The sequence below is a fragment of the Hemibagrus wyckioides genome, linkage group LG27, assembly GCF_019097595.1.
Source record: "Hemibagrus wyckioides isolate EC202008001 linkage group LG27, SWU_Hwy_1.0, whole genome shotgun sequence".
Lineage (NCBI taxonomy): Eukaryota > Metazoa > Chordata > Actinopteri > Siluriformes > Bagridae > Hemibagrus > Hemibagrus wyckioides.
In genome coordinates this window covers 12,805,835-12,827,058 of record NC_080736.1, presented here as the reverse complement: position 1 = coordinate 12,827,058, position 21,224 = coordinate 12,805,835, and the positions used below count along the sequence as shown (strand labels likewise).

General features: G+C 36.4%; 1 protein-coding gene across 1 annotated transcript; it reads left to right on the top strand.

The window, feature by feature from the left end:
* The first annotated feature begins 538 nt into the window (after nt 1-538).
* slc7a9 (solute carrier family 7 member 9) lies at nt 539-16,210 on the top strand. Its single transcript, XM_058381275.1, has 14 exons — nt 539-687; nt 924-998; nt 3,293-3,404; nt 3,798-3,945; nt 6,448-6,690; nt 7,684-7,809; nt 7,941-8,040; nt 8,389-8,433; nt 8,748-8,871; nt 9,042-9,145; nt 11,126-11,222; nt 12,924-13,073; nt 14,882-15,056; nt 15,147-16,210. The coding sequence occupies exons 3-14, from the start codon at nt 3,312-3,314 to the stop codon at nt 15,206-15,208; spliced, it is 1,467 nt and encodes a 488-aa protein (XP_058237258.1). The 5' UTR covers nt 539-687; nt 924-998; nt 3,293-3,311; the 3' UTR covers nt 15,209-16,210.
* The last annotated feature ends 5,014 nt before the right edge of the window (nt 16,211-21,224 follow it).

Genomic DNA, 21,224 nt, shown 5'->3' with positions numbered 1-21,224 from the left:
TTGGGCTTACAACACTGCTACTGAAACTTGTTCACTCATCTTTTTGATGATGTAACTCATGATGGTAGCAGCAGAATGAATTCAGAAGTCAAGAGGAAACATTCTGCATTGCAGAGAAATGCATCAAATTAATCAGGAGGAAGTTCATCATGCAGCAACACGCTCACAACTGAACGCTTTCAAGATACATTTAAACATAACTTAATAATTAATAATAAGTATTATTATTATTATTATTATTTAAATACAGTAATTAAGTATTGTATTAAAGTGTTAACACTAAAAGAATGTACTTTTATAATTAAATGTGCTCATTAAAAAGTACACTTAAATCACTGGACACTGCTCTTTTAACAGCAATGCTTGTATATGATGGCCTGTTTTTTAGCTGTTTCTAAGTGTTTTTTCTGTCTCTTTCTCAGTTATTCATTCAGTCCATATGGTATCAAGTGTCCTAGTCAAAGAGGTATTGTGTGGATCCGTGCACTTTTCATCTGCAGTTAGTCCAAGCCACTCTCCTCCCCGTTCTTCCTCACATGCTCCAATCAAAAACAAGTCTTAAAGTGAGCAGCAAAAACCCCACCTCTTTTTAACAAACATAAAGAGGAGGATGGAGAACGAAGGAAATGATAAATCTGTACATGGGCAGAGCTTTAACACACAGATTTTTATGGAGTCTGCTCTAAGGTTTGACTTTTATTCTCTACTAAAAAGAAAAATAGGTTACATTTAAGTAGCATTTGAGTGAGTAGAACTGTCAGAAACTCTCTGTTTCCATGAATTACCATTCCTGAAATCTTTGTTTTATGTTTGTTTTTCTATAATGTGAAGGCAGAACAGTTGCTGAAGGTTAAGGAATAAATGAAAGAAGCAAAGGTTGAATCCTATAGTAGTAGTTTGTTTAAGTCTTTATTTTATTCCAGATTCATCTGCAGTCATTTATAAAAGGCTTATATCTGAAATTCTAACCACAACCTAGACACAGATCTCTCACAGATGTAAGTATATAATGCATTTAATTGTTTCGTAAAGATGCAAAGAGAAAAAAACCTCATGTTGTGTAATGTGACTTTAATGAGTGTTTGACTGAAAAAGAAAAAAGATTTGATTTAAATCCTTTTCTATCATTTGAATGTCTTTTGCTTTTATTGAATAACTTTACACTAATTATAACAGGGTTATTTTCTTAGAGCTCATATTTGATTGGATTTTTTTAAATTAGTCAATTTATTTATTTATTTTTTGGGGGGTGCATCTTATAGAAGCTATACATTGCTTTTTTGCTGTCCATATTTAATTTTGTTTCTATAATAGCTGGTAATTAAAAACTTTATGGATCATGCCAACAAAATCAACAAAACAAGTTTAAAGGTAGTCTTTTAATGGCACATTGTTTGACGGTAGATGGGGTGGGAGTGGTTATAAAGTCATAACTGTGTGGCAATTAAGACAAGATATATTGGCACAGGAGGCCATGCACATTTGCTAATGCACCAGTAACATTTTACTTCATGTGTGTCAAAAGTACCTGACAAATATTGCTTTCCTGGAAAGAACACTTTTTTACATTTACAACTATAAAAGGAGAGATAAAAGAAGACGTACATCTTAGTATAGTATGCGGTTTGATTCAGTTAACACACGGTTGGATTAGTATATTTTCTGAACATGTGAAAAATAGGAGATACAGTTGCAAGAAAAAGTATGTCAACCCTTTGGGATTACTTGGATTTCTGCATAAATTGGTCATAAAATGTGTTCTGATCTTCATCTAAGTCACAACAATAGAAAAACACAGTCTGCTTAAACTAATACTGCACAAACATTATATGTTTTCATGTTTTTATTGAACACAACATGTAAACATTCACAGTGCAGGGTGGAAAAAGTATGTGAACCTTTGGGTTTAGTAACTGGTTGACCCTCCTTTGGCAGCAATAACCTCAACCAAATGCCTCCTGTAGTTGCAGATTAGACCTGCACAACGGTCAGGAGGAATTTTGGACCATTCCTGTTTACAAAACTGTTTCAGTGCAGCAACATTCTTGGGATGTCTGGTGTGAATCGCTCTCTTGAGGTCATGCCACAGCATCTCAATCGGGCTGAGATCAGGACTCTGACTGGGCCACTCCAGAAGGCGTATTTTCTTCTGTTGAAGTGATTCTGTTGTTGAGTTACTTCTATGCTTTGGGTCATTGTCCTGTTGGATCACCCATCCTCTGCTGAGCTTTAGTTGGCGGACAGATGGTCTTAAGTTTTCCTGCAAAATGTCTTGATAAACTTTGGAATTCATTTTTCCGTCGATGACAGCAATCCATCCAGGCCCTGAGGCAGCAAAGCAGCCCCAAACCATGATGCCCCCTCCACCATATTTCACAGTTGGGATGAGGTTTTGATGTTGGTGTGCTGTGCCTTTTTTTCTCCACACATAGCGTTGTGTGTTCTTTCCAAACAACTCAATTTTGGTTTCATCTGTCCACAGAATATTTTGCCAGTATAGTGCTGTGGAACATCCAGGTGCTCTTTTACAAACTCCAAACATGCTGAAATGTTTTTTTTGGACAGCAGTGGCTTCCTCCATGGTGTCCTCCCATGAACTCCATTCTTGTTTAATGTTTTACTTATTGTAGATTAGTCAACAAAAATGTTAGCATGTGCCAGAGATTTCTGTAAGTCTTTAGCTGACACTCTAGGATTCTTTTTCACCTCATTGAGCATTCTGCGCTGTGCTCTTACAGTCATCTTTACAGGACAACCACGCCTAGGGAGAGTAGCAACAGTGCTGAACTTTCTCCATTTGTAGACAGTCTGTCTTACCGTGGACACATGAACATCAAGGCTTTTAGAGATACTTTTGTAACCCTTTCCAGCTTCATGCAAGTCAACAATTCTTGATCGTAGGTCTTCTGAGAGCTCTTTTGTGCGAGGCATGGTTCACATCAGGCAATGCTTCTTGAGAACAGCAAACTCAAAACTGGTGTGTGTGTTTTATAGGGCAGGGCAGCTTTAACCAACACATCCAATCTCATCACATTGATTGGACTCCAGGTTGGCTGACTCCTGGCTCCAATTAGCTCTTGGAGAAGTCATTAGCCTAGGGGTTCACATACTTTTTCCACCCTGCACTGTAAATGTTTACATGTTGTGTTCAATAAAAACATGAAAACATATAATGTTTGTGCAGTTTTTCTATTGTTGTGACTTGGATGAAGATCAGAACACATTTTATGACCAATTTATGCAGAAATCCCAAAGGGTTGACATACTTTTTCTTGCAACTGTATATCTGCAGTTTCTACATAGCAGGCTTGATGGATAAAATGGACAATGGTGGCATCACTGATAATACAAGTTCCCAAAACAAGGGGACCATGGAAACCAAAGCTACAGTTCTGCAAAAAGATGTGAGTATGTTGTTGGGTAGGTGTGCAATGGAGGGAGCAAGAATGTAAACAGTGGAATATTAAATATTTTCCACATAACTGTTACTTCTGTGCCAGGCATTTTAACTCCACTGGCTGAGTCTGACCTGTTTCTGTTAGTCCATCAGTCTGACAAGAGCAGTTCACAAAAATTGACATCTGTGAATTCCAACATTCTATAAAACATGTTGAAAAAGAAAACACTTTACTTTTCATTTTAATAACTTGGTTGACCTAAATATGGAAATGTTATACTTAGAATCTTTGAAAGATCTGTGTGCATTCCATTATATTTTCTTGTATTTTATTCTTTGTTTAATTTAATCAATTTTTTAATTTTACCTTTTTTCTGTCCGTAAATTTAACTGTATTTAGGTAGGTCTTATAAGTGGGATCTGCTTGATTGTGGGAACAATGATTGGTTCAGGAATCTTCATCTCTCCCAAAGCTGTGCTGGAGGAAACAGGAGCAGTGGGACCATGCCTGTGTGTGTGGGCAGCATGTGGTTTGCTGGCTACTTTTGGTTAGTAAATAGACATGCACATAAACTACTGAAATTTAAGTTCTTATAGCTCCCCTGGAATGTTCTCTGTTTTTGTCAGATATCCAAAAAAAGCCTCTCCTTCCTGCCTTGCTCTCTACCTTATTTTTTAACATGAGAAAGTTTGTACAGCTCTGGAGGGATGACCCAGTCGTAGTTCTGGGGTTTTAACTAAAAGCATTCCAGTCACTATGGCAGAGACTTGAAGGTTCCCTTTTCATTCCACTTAATTCATTTGAGAAGATCTTGCTAATACCAGCCATGAGGACCAAAAATCCAGAATAATCTTTCTATTGTGAGGTTTAAAAGTAATAGCTTTTACTAAGATAGTGAAATTGTTAATTAAACAAGTTGCTTAAGATCAATAAATTGCTTAATCAATAAATTAATCTCTGATGCTATTTTTAGATTTAGAGGTCTATTACGTAACTAGATACAAATTCAGATTGTACAGAGAATGTGATCAAAACAGACACAAATATAGATAGGAAAGAGTATTGTATTTTGTTTATTTATTTATTTTAATGAAAGACCGGTTGAGAGTAGATGTACAAGATCCAACAGGATATAATCAAAAATCTTATGAGCTGTTATGAGCTACTTTATTAAAAATCAAACCACACATCTCTAATGCAGCTCTGTTGATCTGTTAGAGCCAGAAAACAAACCGTGCAACATTACACCGCTGGCATTTCTACCTCTGGGGCCTGTTTTCTTCTGCTTCCTGTGTTTCTGGGTAAAAGAAAAGAAAACCTATTAAACAATTCCCCCTCCAGGGTTAAACCCTAATACTAATATAGATATGGATACAGTAACAGACAACAGTCAAATCAAAGCATCCATGCAAGCAAAGCAATATCCATCAGCTTCTATTAAGCAAAGTGTTACATTAGGATTTATTCTATAATTAATTAAATGTGCTGCTAATGTCACTTACAATATATAATTATTGCCATGCTATTTATTAAACTAAACTATTTATTACTTAGCTTCAAGATTCAAGAAGCTTTATTGTCATTTCAACCACATATAGCTGACACAGTACATAGTGAAATGAAACAACGTTTCTCCAGGACCTGGTGCTACATAGACATACAACATAAAGATCAAATACAAAAAACAACACAGAGCTAGGACAGAAGTTTGTCCTAGCCACATAAAGTGCAAAGTGTGCAGCTAGGAGCAAACAAAGCAACGACAAGACAGTGCAAAAACAATAAGTACAAAAAAAAGACAACACAAAAACACAGGACACTTACAGTAACGCCGAAAAAAGAAAAAGAACCTGTGCAATGAAATGAGATAAAATGAGATAATGTACAACTTTGAGACCTGACAACATGTATTGTGCAAAAACACAGTAGCAGTAATAGATTAAATATTTAGCAATGAGCCATTAAGCAAATTGTTAACTAAACATTTACTTTGTTAAAATGTGCAGTATATTTAATAGTTTAATTTTTTTTTTAATAGTATATTTAATACCAACTGCTGCCTATTATTACATATATATTAATTTTTAGGTTGCCAGTTTATTAAAAATACACATTCACTAACTAATAAAGTTTAGAATAATAAACTTCTTGTACAGCCACATTTGCCCACATGTTGTCCAGGGACTGCACTCCAATGGGATTCCTGTCCATTCCCCATCTTCTTTATATACACAGTTCAAACCTCTGTCTCCACTATTTTGCCAAAAGTTTTTGGACATCTGCCTTTACATGCACATGAATTTAATATGGAGTTGGTCCGTCCTTTGCAGCTATACAAGTTTCAACTCTTCTGGGAAGGCTTTCCACAAAGTTTAGGAGTGTGTTTATGGGAATTTTTGACCATTCCTCTAGAAGCACATTTTAGAAGACATTGATGTTGGATGAGCAGGCCCGGCTCACAGTCTCTCTCTAATTCATCCCAAAGGTGTTCTATCAGGTTGAGGTCAGGACTGTAAGCATCCCCATGTAAGCATCAAGAATTTTAGGTTGTATTCGGCATTTAGAACAGATGTTAATCATCACATGAAATCACAAAAATCCCAGCTGCAATGTTACCAAACCTATAGTTTAGTTGTGACAACTTACTAATCGTATTACATGCTAGTTTTGGCAGTACAGATTGTTAGATTAAACAGGCAAAGCTTGAATAACTGTAAGCGCACTGTTAACCAACTTTCTTCAAAACATTCCTGATAAGCTGCAGAGATGGTGGGAGCTGTTACAGCTCGATAGAAGCTTTACACTGTAGCCAGACTTAGTCATAGGATTATACAGAGGTTAATCAGTTATGTCCAGTTATTCAGAAGCATTCATGCACCCCACACAAGCCACCTAGGTAAAAAAAAATCCTTCTGCAACCCTGAGAAAAATCCTCTTTAGTTTAATACATTAAAGCCGTACCATAGTGCGCTCATTGACCTCAGCATGCACTCTAAATGGTCTCCAAGTGAATGTATGTGTTTCTGTACTGATGTGTATGTGTGTACAGGAGCTCTTTGCTATGCAGAGCTTGGCACCATGATAACAAAGTCAGGTGGTGAGTACCCATACCTGATGGAGGGTTTTGGGCCCATTCTTGGCTACCTTTACTCCTGGACAACCATCTTAATACTGAAGCCTTCCTCATTGGCCATCCTTGCCCTCAGCTGTGGAGAATATGCTTCTACGCCTTTTTACCCAGGGTGCACCCCACCAGTGATCATCAGAAAAGGCCTGGCTGCTGCTTCCATCTGTATGTGAGAATGCTACATTATTTACTTTATTTACTGTAAATAAATGCTTATTTACATTGCATTGCATAAGTTACATTAATAATTATTACATTACTACTATACTACTACTACTACTACTACTACTAATAATAATAATAATAATAATAATAATAATAATAATAATAATAACAATATTAAATGCAAAGAATAATCCATACTGTATCAATATTGTAATAGTACAATTTGCAAATGATTTACAACCAAGTAAACAAACATTTAACTTACAATTAAGTTAAATGAAAGTGAAAAGAATTCATGAATTCATGCACTGGAAAATAGAGACACATTTTTCTTCTTTTTTTCACTCTCACTTAACCATTAACCACTCCATGATCCCCTTTTCCCACTCCCTAACTTTGCAATTATCTCACAATAAAAATTCTACACATCATAGACACACTTACACTTTGACTTTGTTTGCAGAAATTAATTTTATTGATTCACTATTATTTTTTGCTATAAAAGATGATTTTGGTGGCTGCAAAGTACACTTGGTGGGAGCAGAAGAGAGAACTCGGATGAAACCCATGCAGGCATATGAAGAATCAACACAAAATAGAATTTTTTATATCAACTGAATTGAATTTTGGACAAATTTCTTCCACTACTGCATTAACCTGTGCCTCATGCAAATAATTTATGTATTTTGATTACAATAGTGTCTCATGTAAATGATGTGCAAACTTTGCAAAAATTGTGCAAAACTGTACAAAATTTTGCATGTGTCATGTGAGTACATGCAAAAGATCATTTACTTGATTAATGAAGCTTAAGAGCTCGTAGTTTGATCCGAACTATCATTGTTTCACTGCTTGTTTGATGAATATTAATGTGTTTTGTTTTTCTTTGTATCATCAATCTGTTTTTATTAATCTATCAATTTTGAATATTTGTTTTTCTACAATCTCTCTCTCTCTCTCTCTCTCTCCCTCTCTCCTTTATCTGTTTAACAGTGGTGCTTACAGTGGTGAACTGTTTAAGTGTGAAGCTGTCTAGCTTTGTACAGAATTTCTTCACTGCAGCCAAACTTCTAATCATTGTCATCATTGTGGTTTCAGGCATTGTTATGCTGGCCAAAGGTTTGCACTGTGATACAAATGAACTGTCATTAAATAAAAAATGATTAGTCCTCAATCAATAAACACTAGACATAATATTGCAACAAATGTTTTTTTTTTTAACTTCCGAACCTTCACGTTCTTGTTTTCAGGAAACACGCAGAATCTGCAAAATGCATTTGAAGGAGGAGAGACTTCATTTGGAGCAATAGGACTTTCATTTTACAATGGTCTTTGGGCATATGATGGATGGTAAGTTGATTTATTGCTTTCCAGCAACCATCGTACACCTCACCACTACACACCAAACAGTTGTCATCAATACAATATACAGCACAGTCCAAATTTATGTCTATTTGAGTTTATTTCTATTGTGCTATTAGTATTTTATTAAAATTAAATTATTTAATAAAAAATAAAGTACACATAACTCACGTTTAGAATTGAAGAATTGTAGGAGTATTGTCATATTTTAAATAAAATCAATACACACACACACCAATTCTAAAGAAAATGTTTTACATTTTACAAAAATTGTACATTTTAAAAATTAAAAATGAAATCATGAACTGTAGACTAAAATCTTCTGCCTTCCAACAGGAATCAGCTGAACTTCATTACAGAAGAGCTGAAAGACCCATATAGGTGAAGGACATGTCAGTGCATTGTTTTGTGCTACACAGAATTATTTTGTATTTTGTGCAATTGATAATGCAGACATTTGTTATTTTTTAGTTATTTTTGTGACCTAGAGGACATTGTAGTGTCTTCATCCTAGCAGATTAATTAGGTGAAGCACGGTGCCAACTGGTGTCTTATTCATAAATCCTCTGATATTATTTTCTTATTTATTTAAAATTAAAGTGATATGAGTAGTAATAAATAATAAAATAAGCTGATTTTGATCTTTTTTTTTTTTTTTTTGCTATAATGCTAAATTTCCTCTGCCATCCTGACAGGAACCTTCCCTTGGCCATCATTATCGGGATTCCTTTAGTGTCAGTGTGCTATGTGTTGGTAAATATTGCATACTTCAGCGTCATGACACCTACAGAACTACTTCAGTCTTCTGCTGTTGCTGTGGTGAGTATAATTATTATAGAGATACACTGTTTACAAACTATCTGATTTTGACATAATTTTTGTCAGACATCAGTCATACATCTGTCCTTCCTATTTATTATGAATCTGTGTATAATCCTCCTGAATGACACTTAAGCCAACTATTTTTAAAAGCATTGTGTGCTACACAGACTTTTGGGGATAGAGTGCTGTACCCACTCTCATGGGTGGTGCCGTTGTTTGTGGTCTTCTCCACTTTTGGAGCTGCTAACGGAAGCTGCTTTACAGCTGGAAGGTAAATTTGAATATTGTATATATTGTTTTATTTAAAAATGAGCAGAATTTATATGATGAGAAGGCTCAAGGTCTGATAGGCTGCCATTTTGGCTGTAAGAGTATCAGATTTCTGTGCCATTTGTACATATGAATATCTATATACTCTATTAGTTTGAAGCCATATCATATCACTGGATTTAAGCAGACAAAATCATTATTTTAATAAGTGAATAATTATCGGCTTGACATTTTTTTCCCAGTTGTGAAGTTCAAATTCCCTGTGGATTTATTTGTTTCTGTGATAGCCATGTATAGGTTCTCCTGAAATATCCTTCCATTTACTTAACAAGTTAACCAAGCACACTTCTTTCACTGTCTCCATAAGTCCAGATATGAAATGTTCGGCATATCGGAATGACAAATGTCAGTGATTTAAAAGCAGTTAATTCATTTGTTCATTCATCTTACTCCCTTTGTTCCTGGGGGTTAAGGTGGCACTAGGCTTAGAAGGTCAACAATCCAATTCTATCCCTGGCCACAGATTCCAGGGCCTCCTGAGGTATTCCCAGATGTACTCAAGCTTACTGTGAAATAAAGTATGTCCAACAAAATATCTCCAATAGCTCCTATGTGCTGGGTTTAAAATCAAATCTCAGCTCAGCAAAATAAAGCAAATAATATTAATATTAATCTAAATTTCTGTCAGTTTGATAAGATTCTCCTCCTATCACAGAGAGTAAGCCCAGCCCTCCTACTGGAAGGCAATAGTAATCCTTGGGTCTTTACCCACAGCTTGTATTCATGGGTGAAGACAGGGGTGTAGATTGATTTGAGAACCTGAAAACTGAGCTCTAATCTCACTACCACATCCAATCTGTTTGTCAATCTCAAACTTTCATTTTCCATCACATGAGTAAGATACCAACCTAAAAACTTCTCCATCATGTGCAAGATTCCTTTGTGAGCATAACTCAGAAGGCCTTCTTTCACATGTTGAAGGCTTCCCACAACACTGTGGTCCACCAGGTTGCCGCCATGTCAGGCACCAACAGTATTCTGGCCACGGTTTTCTGCGGCTGCCTCTATAATGGAGGATTTGAACTTGATCCATTCAGACTCAGTGTCACCTACCTTAAGAGAGGAGTATATTCAGAGGTAGCAGTTAAACTTGTGTCTCACCAGGTAAGTCTAGCCATTGCTCTGTGCAACAAATCTAACTAACCACCAAGGTGATTATTTTTCAGCTGTACCCTTCCTTTAAACATGTATTCAATATATATGGCCTCAGGTCCGATGATGCATTCATTAAATTGATTATTGTCCTTTGGCCCAAGGTGCTTGGGCACCAAGTACACTCATGATCAGCCTTGTTTTCAAATAGTGTTTACTATTGACAAATCTGTGGCTTGCACAGAAATCTCTTGAACTTCTGTTCCTCCTAATCATGCCCTTCCAAATATCACCATCATTCCCAACATGATGATTTGTATAAAAAATCTTTAGCCTTAAGAATACTCTAAAATGGGTGAGTATTTAGGAGTGCTTCAGATGTTTCTTAAACTGTTAAAAGTAATGAAAATTGGCAGCACTGAGACAGAAATCTTCCATGTTCAATTCTGTAGTTGATTAATAATTAATTTCTCATGACTGCATTTCTGGTAATTATCCTGTTTTAACCACAAATGTAATTAATAATAAAATTTTTCCATCAGCAACAAATAATGACTGAACCATAGTCATGTCAGACATGCTATATGCGGGCATCAGGCTTGTTCTGTTCATTTGTTTTTCAGGGGTTAAAATATAAATATGATGCACATTTCAGATACACAGTGCTTCTGTTCTTAGCCAAATAACTGGCATTTATTTACAAATTAACCACATAGTATACATTATGCCTTAATAGACACATTATCAGTGCCCTAATGCCTTACAGTTTCTGGGCCATGGTAACAAATTGATATTTCCTGGTGTGTGTGTGTGTGTGTGTTTTGTTAAGGCTGACCTATGTGGCTGGACGTGAAGGACACATGGTGAAGATTCTTTCCTATATCAGTGTGAAACATTATACACCCTCACCAGCACTCATTTTTAATGTAAGTCACTGATATAAGGGATGAATTTCATATTAAATTTCAAATAAAGCTTCTGGTCTATGAATATATATATATATATATATATATATATATATATATATATATATATATATAAATACACTATATTGCCAAAAGTATTCGCTCACCCATCCAAATAATCAGAATCAGGTGTTCGATTCACTTCCATGGCCACAGGTGTATAAAATCAAGCACCTAGGCATGCAGACTGTTTTTACAAACATTTGTGAAAGAATGGGTCGCTCTCAGGAGCTCAGTGTATTCCAGCGTGGAACTGTGATAGGATGCCACCTGTGCAACAAATCCAGTCGTGAAATTTCCTCGCTCCTAAATATTCCACAGTCAACTGTCAGCTGTATTATAAGAACGTGGAAGTGTTTGGGAACGACAGCAACTCAGCCACGAAGTGGTAGGCCACGTAAACTGACGGAGCGGGGTCAGCGGATGCTGAGGCGCATAGTGCGAAGAGGTCGCCAACTTTCTGCAGAGTCAATCGCTACAGACCTCCAAACTTTATGTGGCCTTCAGATTAGCTCAAGAACAGTGCGCAGAGAGCTTCATGGAATGGGTTTCCACGGCCGAGCAGCTGCATCCAAGCCATACATCACCAAGTGCAATGCAAAGTGTCGGATGCAGTGGTGTAAAGCACGCCGCCACTGGACTCTAGAGCAGTGGAGACGCGTTCTCTGGAGTGACGAATCGCGCTTCTCCATCTGGAAATCTGATGGACGAGTCTGGGTTTGGCGGTTGCCAGGAGAACGGTACTTGTCTGACTGCATTGTGCCAAGTGTAAAGTTTGGTGGAGGGGGGATTATGGTGTGGGGTTGTTTTTCAGGAGCTGGGCTTGGCCCCTTAGTTCCAGTGAAAGGAACTCTGAATGCTTCAGCATACCAAGACATTTTGGACAATTCCATGCTCCCAACTTTGTGGGAACAGTTTGGATCTGGCCCCTTCCTCTTCCAACATGACTGTGCACCAGTGCACAAAGCAAGGTCCATAAAGACATGGATGACAGAGTCTGGTGTGGATGAACTTGACTGGCCTGCACAGAGTCCTGACCTCAACCTGATAGAACACCTTTGGGATGAATTCTCGTTCAACATCAGTGTGTGACCTCACAAATGCGCTTCTGGAAGAATGGTCAAAAATTCCCATAAACACACTCCTAAACCTTGTGGACAGCCTTCCCAGAAGAGTTGAAGCTGTTATAGCTGCAAAGGGTGGACCGATGTCATATTGAACCCTATGGATTAGGAATGGGATGTCACTTAAGTTCATATGCGAGTCAAGGCAGGTGAACGAATACTTTTGGCAATATAGTGTGTATATATATATATATATATATATATATATATATACATATAACCAGACACATCTATTTATCATATTTGTGTGTGTATATATATAGTGTATATATATATATATATATATATATATATATATATATATATATACATATACATGTGTATATATATATATATATATATACATATACATGTGTGTATATATATATATATATATATATACACATATATATATATATATATATATATATATATATATATACATATAACCAGACACATCTATTTATCATATTTGTGTATATTTATATTATTGTAAATATTAATGTGTGTTTGTGTTTGTGTGTGTGTGTGTGTGTGTTGCTCTTATATCCAAATCTAGGCACTTCTGGGTTTCTGCTATGTAATTCCAGCAGACATCAATTCTCTTATTAATTACTTCAGCTTTGCTCAGTGGGCTTTCTATGGGCTTACTGCCCTCTCTCTCATTGTCATGCGCTTCACAAAAAAGGAGTTACACAGACCTGTGAAGGTAAGAGTGATTTCCAGTATACATTTTAAGTCCTAGACTAGGGCTGTAAGGTAATATGAACGTAAAAATAAACCTTTACACTACCACAGTGTCTGTTCCAGCTTTGAAGCAGAAAACTTTTGACCTTTTAAAACTTAAGGTACAAACTGTTTGTGTTTCTTAAAGAGGCAGAACTACTAACTTTTGAAGTTATGATTCATTCAGTCTTCCAGAAATTTTGCATTGCATTATTTTTAATTGGTAAAAAATACTGATAAAAAACAAATATTGTTTGTTTATTTTGATCAATCTGTTTTAATTGGACAGTACTTAAAGGTCTTGCACTACAACTATTAGCGCTGTTTATCATCTACATTGTGAATGAGGAGTAACGCAGCGCTCTTTACACAATAAACACCAGACACTGTAAACATGCAGATAAAGCATTCACACAGAATAAAGCATTCACACTGAATAAAGCATTCACACAGAATAAAGCATTCACACTGAATAAAGCATTCACACAGAAGGCATGTTTGTGTTTACAAATACAAGACTCTGTGTTTATGAATGGGTTTAAAAAGCGCAGTAAATAAGGCCAAGGGCTCAGGATGTGCCGTGAAGTTGCCATGACAACCTGCTACTGTAAAAGCAGCTTACAACGCTTGCCCCGCCTCTGGGGCCTTCTGATTGGTCTAATTTTCTGTGCGCGACACTGATGAGCTGCGCTGCTGGGAAAAGTCGAAATCATTTGAACGTGAGAGGCGCGAGGGACTGGAAAAGATGCGCGTGCAGCTGTCAAACATTCAAATATCGCATTCATTAAAAAAATAATGAAAAAGAATTAGGAATAAAACACGTTCTGTGTGAATGACCAACACATTAAGCGTGTCATTAACAATGACATGTTTAACATAATAACATAATTAACATGACAAAACCGCATTAAACTCATCGTCCTGAAGTTTCACCTTCATCTGTAATTCCCGCATGCTTCCGGTTTATGTGCTCGTCGTATCATTGTCGTGTTTCTGTGACACTGAAGCACCGATTTGCAAGTTACAACATTTGGTGCGGGATTTAATATGACATGCTCCCAGGCCTTAGAGGACTTGGGTCACACGCTTTTATCCGACATGCTTGTACTCTCCGCCATTCTTCCCATGTCCGCCTGGAACAACCTGTGATTGAATGCGTGGTCAACTAATCGATAATGTCATTCGTCGACAACGATTTTCATCATCGATTATTATCGATTTAATCGATTCTTTGTTTCAGCTCTATCCTAGACATAAGCTTATTCCCCCACTGACAGTGGTTTAGTTCATGGATTCGTTTAACGTGGGTCCTAAAATGACATTAATGTTTATTTAATGTACATTGTCAGTTTCTACATGAGACAACGGAGACAAACAGAATGATAAAGCTAAAGAGGTGGATACTAAAGAAACAGCAGAAAGAACTAGGTGTGAATAATGGCAAACATCATCCATATTAACTATAATTCTCTGTTCTGTGATACACAGCTAACTTTTTGTGGCTTGCTGTCATTTGTTTTAATTTGATTTGAGATGTACATATGTAAATTTCATGGCTTCATAAGTAAATATAACAGTGTTATTTTTGACATTTAATGACAAGTTTATTTTATTTTCCATTTTCTAACTTACTTTAGAAATATTCAATTAAAAGTAATTATAAAAAGAAATAACAGATTAATTAAAATGGTCACAGCAATAATGCTCCATAAGCATGCTAAAGTAATAATAAAAACATCAAATGTGCCTCACAAAGGAAACTCGATCATTCCAGATGTTTGTCCCTCACAGGTGCCCATAGTTATCCCTGTTATGGTGGTGATTGTTTCCATTTACCTGGTTTTGGCTCCAATCATTGACAAACCTGAGCTTGAGTATCTGTACTGCACAGTGTTCATCGTCGGTGGACTGATTATTTACTTTCCCTTCGTGTACTACAAGTTCGGCTGGACCCCCAAAGTCATGTGTGAGTAGAGGCAGATAAATAACACCAAGCATTCATTTATTCTTTAGACTCAGAATTAGTTCTTTAACCGTTTCCCTGCAATATTCTCAGCTCCTCTCACCAAGCATCTTCAGCTGCTAATGGAAGTTGTACCACCTGAGAAGATAGAGTGAAGAATATCATCAATAAAAGGAACCGATACTTTCATCTGATGACTAAATAATAATTCTATTGTTTTATTCTATTTAAAAGGGAATCTTAAAAATGTTAACATAACTACCAGGGTGTTTTCCTCATTAGATTCATGGGCCTTATTTATCAATCTTTTAGTATTTTTTAGTAAACAGTGAAAGATTAAGGAGATGTGAATGTTGTTGTTATTGTTTTTTGAATATAAATAAAATTAGCAGTACCAGAAAAAAGTCAAACTCTAGAGAAAAATGTAAGAAAAGTGAATCAGGTGGAAATGAAATGAAAATCGAAAGAAGAAAATAATTGCACAGAAAGAAAGTTAGCTTTAAATCTTCTGTTACTGTAGATGTGCCATTTGTTTACTACTTATGCCTTTGCATAGACAGACCAGACCAGCCTCTACTTGTACTTATACTGTAGCATTTCTTTTTCATAACTCTTTGACTTCTTTATGGTTTTCTGAATTTTCTGAATGGTACCCCTGCTCCCTGACTAGGATGAGTTTTTGATAGCAACTAGAAAGCACTTTTATAAGCTGCTCTGGAGAATGGTGTCTGCTAAATGCTATAAATTAATTCAGAAAATAAGCAATTCCCCTTCACAGCATATATAAAAGTGCATATACACATATGATTTGAGGTTGATCAAGATGATTTATTAGATTTGTCAGTCTTCCTATATCTATATTTACATATACTGGAGCACACAAAAGTTTTTTTCCTCCCAAGCTTTTATAAATGTAGTCCACTGAGCTAAAGATCTAAACATTTACTACCTCCACCTGCAGATTATAAATGTTATTATATACGTATAAATATTACACAGGGTGTTGTAAATACCTTTTAACACTATACATTTTGTCCTTTTTATTCTGATCTTTTTACTTTGACTTTCTTTTCATATCACTACCCTTTTTTTAGAACTACTTTTATCTGTTAAAAAAGCAATATATGGTGTAAAATGCATATACTGAGTTTTATGCTAACAGATTTTTATTTAATAAAGTTCTGATTTGTGTGTGCTGATAATTTATTTATTTAAAACAGTTTAAAATTATTTAAAATAGTTTGCTTTAAAGATATTATTAATATCCTTTTTTTCTTACTCTGGTTAAACATCAAATTACATCAAGTGATTTTGACAGGCCTAGAAAAATATTTTTCTTTTCATAACGTTTTTTTTGTTGTTGTTGTGAATTTGGAATGAAATTCTAATTTTCTGGCTGATCAGAACTGGGGGTATGTCTTCCTTTTGGGTCAAAATTGCATACAATTTTTTTAACACAATTGTCACAATGAATGTTATCTAGCATTTTGCACCTTAAGCTTGGTTAAGTTTATCTGCCAAATAATGCAAAAAAGATGCATTTCCTCATACACAAACTAGCCTCAAACAGCAAAGAGATGATTAAGGCATTCCCACCTGATGATCATGACACTCAATTTACATAGGAGGAGCCTGGCAAAAAATGTTTCCTAGATTCGAAGAAGAAGATAAGAAGAATCCTAGATTCCCCAGCAAATAGGATCTCCATGAGGTACTAATATACAAGCAGATTTCCTAGCATGGAAAGTGGTGTCCACTGAATACTACCAGTGTATCACCCTTAGACCGTGTGTTTTGGTATTCTGTATTGTATATTGGTGCCACCTACTGACAATGTTTAAGTAATGTGACTTCGTCCTTGTTGATGTCATCAGTGTGACAACAGTTCATACAGAAGCATCTTCTGAAAATTGGCCTTAGATGGCATTCTCAGTGTGTCTTTTCATCTGTTTATCTTCCTGTATTAAAAAGTATTTCTAAAGTGTGTGTGAACCTTTAGGTGCATTTATCAGATTAATTTACTGAATTCTAATCTCCCTGTAGAGATAGTATTGACTGTGCTGAATTTGAATTTTTTTCATTTTGTCACAGAGTAGTTGGGGGTACATCATAAATGAGCAGAGATTAATGGTGCTAGTGGGGTTTGTTACTGCTGAGACTTCTGGAGGTCCTGTAGGGATAATTCAAATGAAACACCAGAGAAAATGGCTGTCTACTTGGCAACCCCCAGTGAAACCCGTGATATGTTATTTATTGTTAGGGCAAGTAGGAGACGGAAATAGGAGACGGAAGGTTAGGTAGGCCTTTATGTAATTCTTGTCTTGGGACTTGCCACCTAGCAATGTCCTTGCAACATGATAGGGCATGGTTTGTTTAAAACGCACCATCAGTTTCTTGAAGTACTCCCCTCCTTCATGTTCGGCCATATTGCTGATTTCTCTCTCTCTCTCTCTCACTGCACATGCAACTCCTGAGCTCCCAGAGTTCCTGACCACTGTTAAGATTAATTTATTAATTAATATTATTAATTTGTTTATTAATTAAGATCATAAACATAAGCATACACATTCACAGCACAGAGATTAACAGATCTATATGTATTGAAATAATTGAAAATGTTCATACAGATGAATAATGTTATGGGAGATAAAAAAAATGTAGTGCTAACTCATCCCGGTGACTCTGTATTAAGTGTAATCACAAAATTACAGCTACATACACGTGACATACTAAAACGCTTAGCACAGTGTGGGGAACTGTGTGACGTGTATCCTGGTGACCTATCCACTCACCTACAAAAGTACTGGCACCCGAAACTCTGAAATTAAGTGAAATCACTTGCATGTATCCATTCGCCACCAAAAGTATTGGTACCCTCTCTGTATACATGCCTCTAATAGTATTAGCACCCTATCTAAACCCTCGCATCCAAAATGGTTACGCGTACTCTGGTGACGTCATGAGCTCACAGTTTCTGCTCAAATCTCTGCATGTCTAGCAGACATCTCATCATGGATGGCAGCTCTTCAGTTGAAACTGCTGAAATCCCAACAAAAATGGACTGCTGTTCATCCTAGGTGAATCATTTCCATGTCATGATCTTGTGATCACTGATCTCCCCTTTAGCCACTGCATGCAACCATGGGGTAACAATCAATTGTCCTTTTCCTTGGACATTGCGAATCTCATTTGCACGCTCATGTCGTTATCTCCTTTATACTATCCAAAAGATTAGTCAATTTTTTATCCACACAGGCCACTCAAACAGGCTTAAGGTCTACTTAGGTTTTTACTATTTTTAATGTTTAGTTTGATGTAGCATTTGATTTTCATTAGCTATGTATGTTTTGTATTGAAAAATGTAATGTTCCCTGCTGTTTTACTCAATACGACATACAAATGTGAAATTTTCTTCAGTTTTATATAGTTTTTCTTTGCCATCTTTTACACTTTCTTCCACCAGTATTTTGGGGTGGAAAAGGCAGACTCAAGTCACCTTACCCTCTGATAGACTTACACTTCACATTCATCCATACACACTGCCATTGCTAGCTGTTGTTCGACTTTCTAAAATGACTTGCAGTTTACCGTTGGGTGTTGGGCTGACCTCATTGTGTTTTATTAGCCATGGCCATTCCTCTAGTGGTTGTGAGGTGGTTTTCTTTACTTTGCTCAGAATGTCTGCAAATGCAAACAGAAACGTAGGTGTAGCTTTCTAACTAGCATAAAGTGTAGTATCTGTTCTAACATGAAATAAATTAAACTTTCTTCACAGGATGTTTTAATGGAGTGATTCTCATTGTGATTACTTGGCCAAATATATGGACAATATCAGAAGGACTGGGAACGTTGGGAGCCCAAGGAGTGAATACCAATAAAGAGACTTCAACTCAATGCTGGACTTCTTTGAACAATTATAATAACACATACACACATTTTACAACACATTAAAACAAGAACCGGTTACAGGATATGACATAACATGATTTAACATGAAACAAAACATAAGGTGCACACAGTTATCCCCCCTTCTAAAATTTTGTGAGATCAGCATAATTATTTTTTTTCCTTTCTGTCTTAGTCAAGAATTGGATTGTTGTGGCCCAAATCCAGAGTCTGTCCTACCCCACTAATAAGTGAGGAAGTAAATCCATCTTCATACCACATTACGGTCCTAAGTCAATGTCCTGTATTTTCCTCATACACGCTAGATGCTAACACTATTAGCTTCAGCCTGTGGAGATTTGCATTGAAACTGCTCGCATAGCGACTAGCGGAACTACTGCTGCTATCACTATTAGCTTCTGCCTTTGGCGGATTGCATTGGAACTGCTAGCTTAGCGGCTAGCGGGACTTTTATCTGCCTTACATATATATATTTTTAATGAATCGTCAGATAGAGAATTTGCTTAGCGTTAGCTAGTGCTACAGTTATACCTGTTATGGAATTACTTGTTTGTTTGTGACATTTCTATCTCTTCTTTTGTATGTTTACAGTTTGTGCTGTTTAACGGGGCTCTGGGTAATCAGAAACGCTCTTTTACAACACATAAGGAAATTAGTGATGGTGAATGGAAGTGATGCAAAGCAAGGTGGCTTTCCTATTGTATGGCGTCAAATCCGCGCCACAAGTATCGTACTCGTAAAATAAAATCTCGTACACATAAAAATAAATAAAACGTGAAGCACAAGGATGCTAGTGTTTGTTATTCTAAAAATCACGCGTAGACTTTTATGCAAATTAGGGGGCGGGATAAAAGTCCCCATTGGTCCACTGCTTCTCAACCTACTGCCCTTCTCTAGCCAATCAGTGAAGTGACGTCACTAACGCGCGACTCTGCCGTTTAGTGTTTGAACCTGTCTTAAGCAAGTGAGAGGATTTAATTAATACGTTTAAAGTTTCTTATATGTGTGTCTATGGTAGTATCGTGTCAAACCTCCTGTTATTTAATGAACTGGACAAGTGTATCATTGTACAATCATTAGCATCATAGCATAGCGTTATTGTTGCTCTAACAGTAGAGTAGTGCGCTAGCAGCGCTAAGCTCATGTGTTCAATTTCATCATGATGAAATGTATAGCTTTAAAGTAATGTCATTCACTTTGTGTTTACTCTGATCTCTGTATTAACCCAGACTCTTAATCAGAGTCCTGTATCACCATGTCCACAGGCTCAGGTCTGTCAGATACAGGCTCACATACAACCTCAGGTCAGTCAGATACAGGCTCAGGTCAGTCAGATGCATGGTCAGCAGGCTCAGGTCAGTCAGATACAGGCTCACATACAACCTCAGGTCAGTCAGATACAGGCTCAGGTCAGTCAGATACAGGCTCAGATACGGGCTCAGAGACGGACACATGCACTGATCAGGACATGGCCAAGTGCATGCTGGTGCTGTAATGAAGCATAGATTTCCCATGCATTTCAAGATGACCGTTAATAAAAGCTAGATATTCAGTTTTATATGAGGATATGAAAGTCTGCTGCATTTCTCTTTAGCACATTTTTGGCTCTTTCCCCGATATTTTCAAGAGGCAGCTTGCCTGTGGAAAAAGAAGAAGAAACACTGTTCCAGAAACCAGGAAAGATAAAAGCTTTAGTCTGAATGTTCAGGGCTGCCATTACAGTAGTGTTCTTGCTTATACAAGATGTACATGTTTGATATATAAAATACAGTTGTTGTTGTTTTATATATATATATATATATGTTTTTAAAGTATTTGACTCTGCACTTCTGTTTCTGCCCATTGCAGTAGTTTTATTGCTGCAGTTTTTATAATTCTGTGTCAAGGGCTGTTACTGCTAATTCTGTCCTATGTTGAAAAAAAAGAAATAAATAAAATAAAGTTTCATTAAAGCAGTGAGTGTTACTGTTTCATATTAAAGCCAGAGAGAGAGATAGAGAGAGCTGTTTATTCATATTATAACAATGGCTTCTTGTCAGTCAAGCTCAGAATAACTTTAAATTAGAAATGATTTCTAGACTCTTTATTTCTGTCTGTGTGTTAGAGACAGATCCACATCATTATGGAGTTGCATTCCACCATAAAAGCTGCAGAAGGATTTAGGGTTAAATGCATTGCAAAGTGATGCTATAAATGTAATTAAAACACATTTATTCCACAATTTGCTGCACATAGTTTAATACTAATAAGTACACATCTCATCCA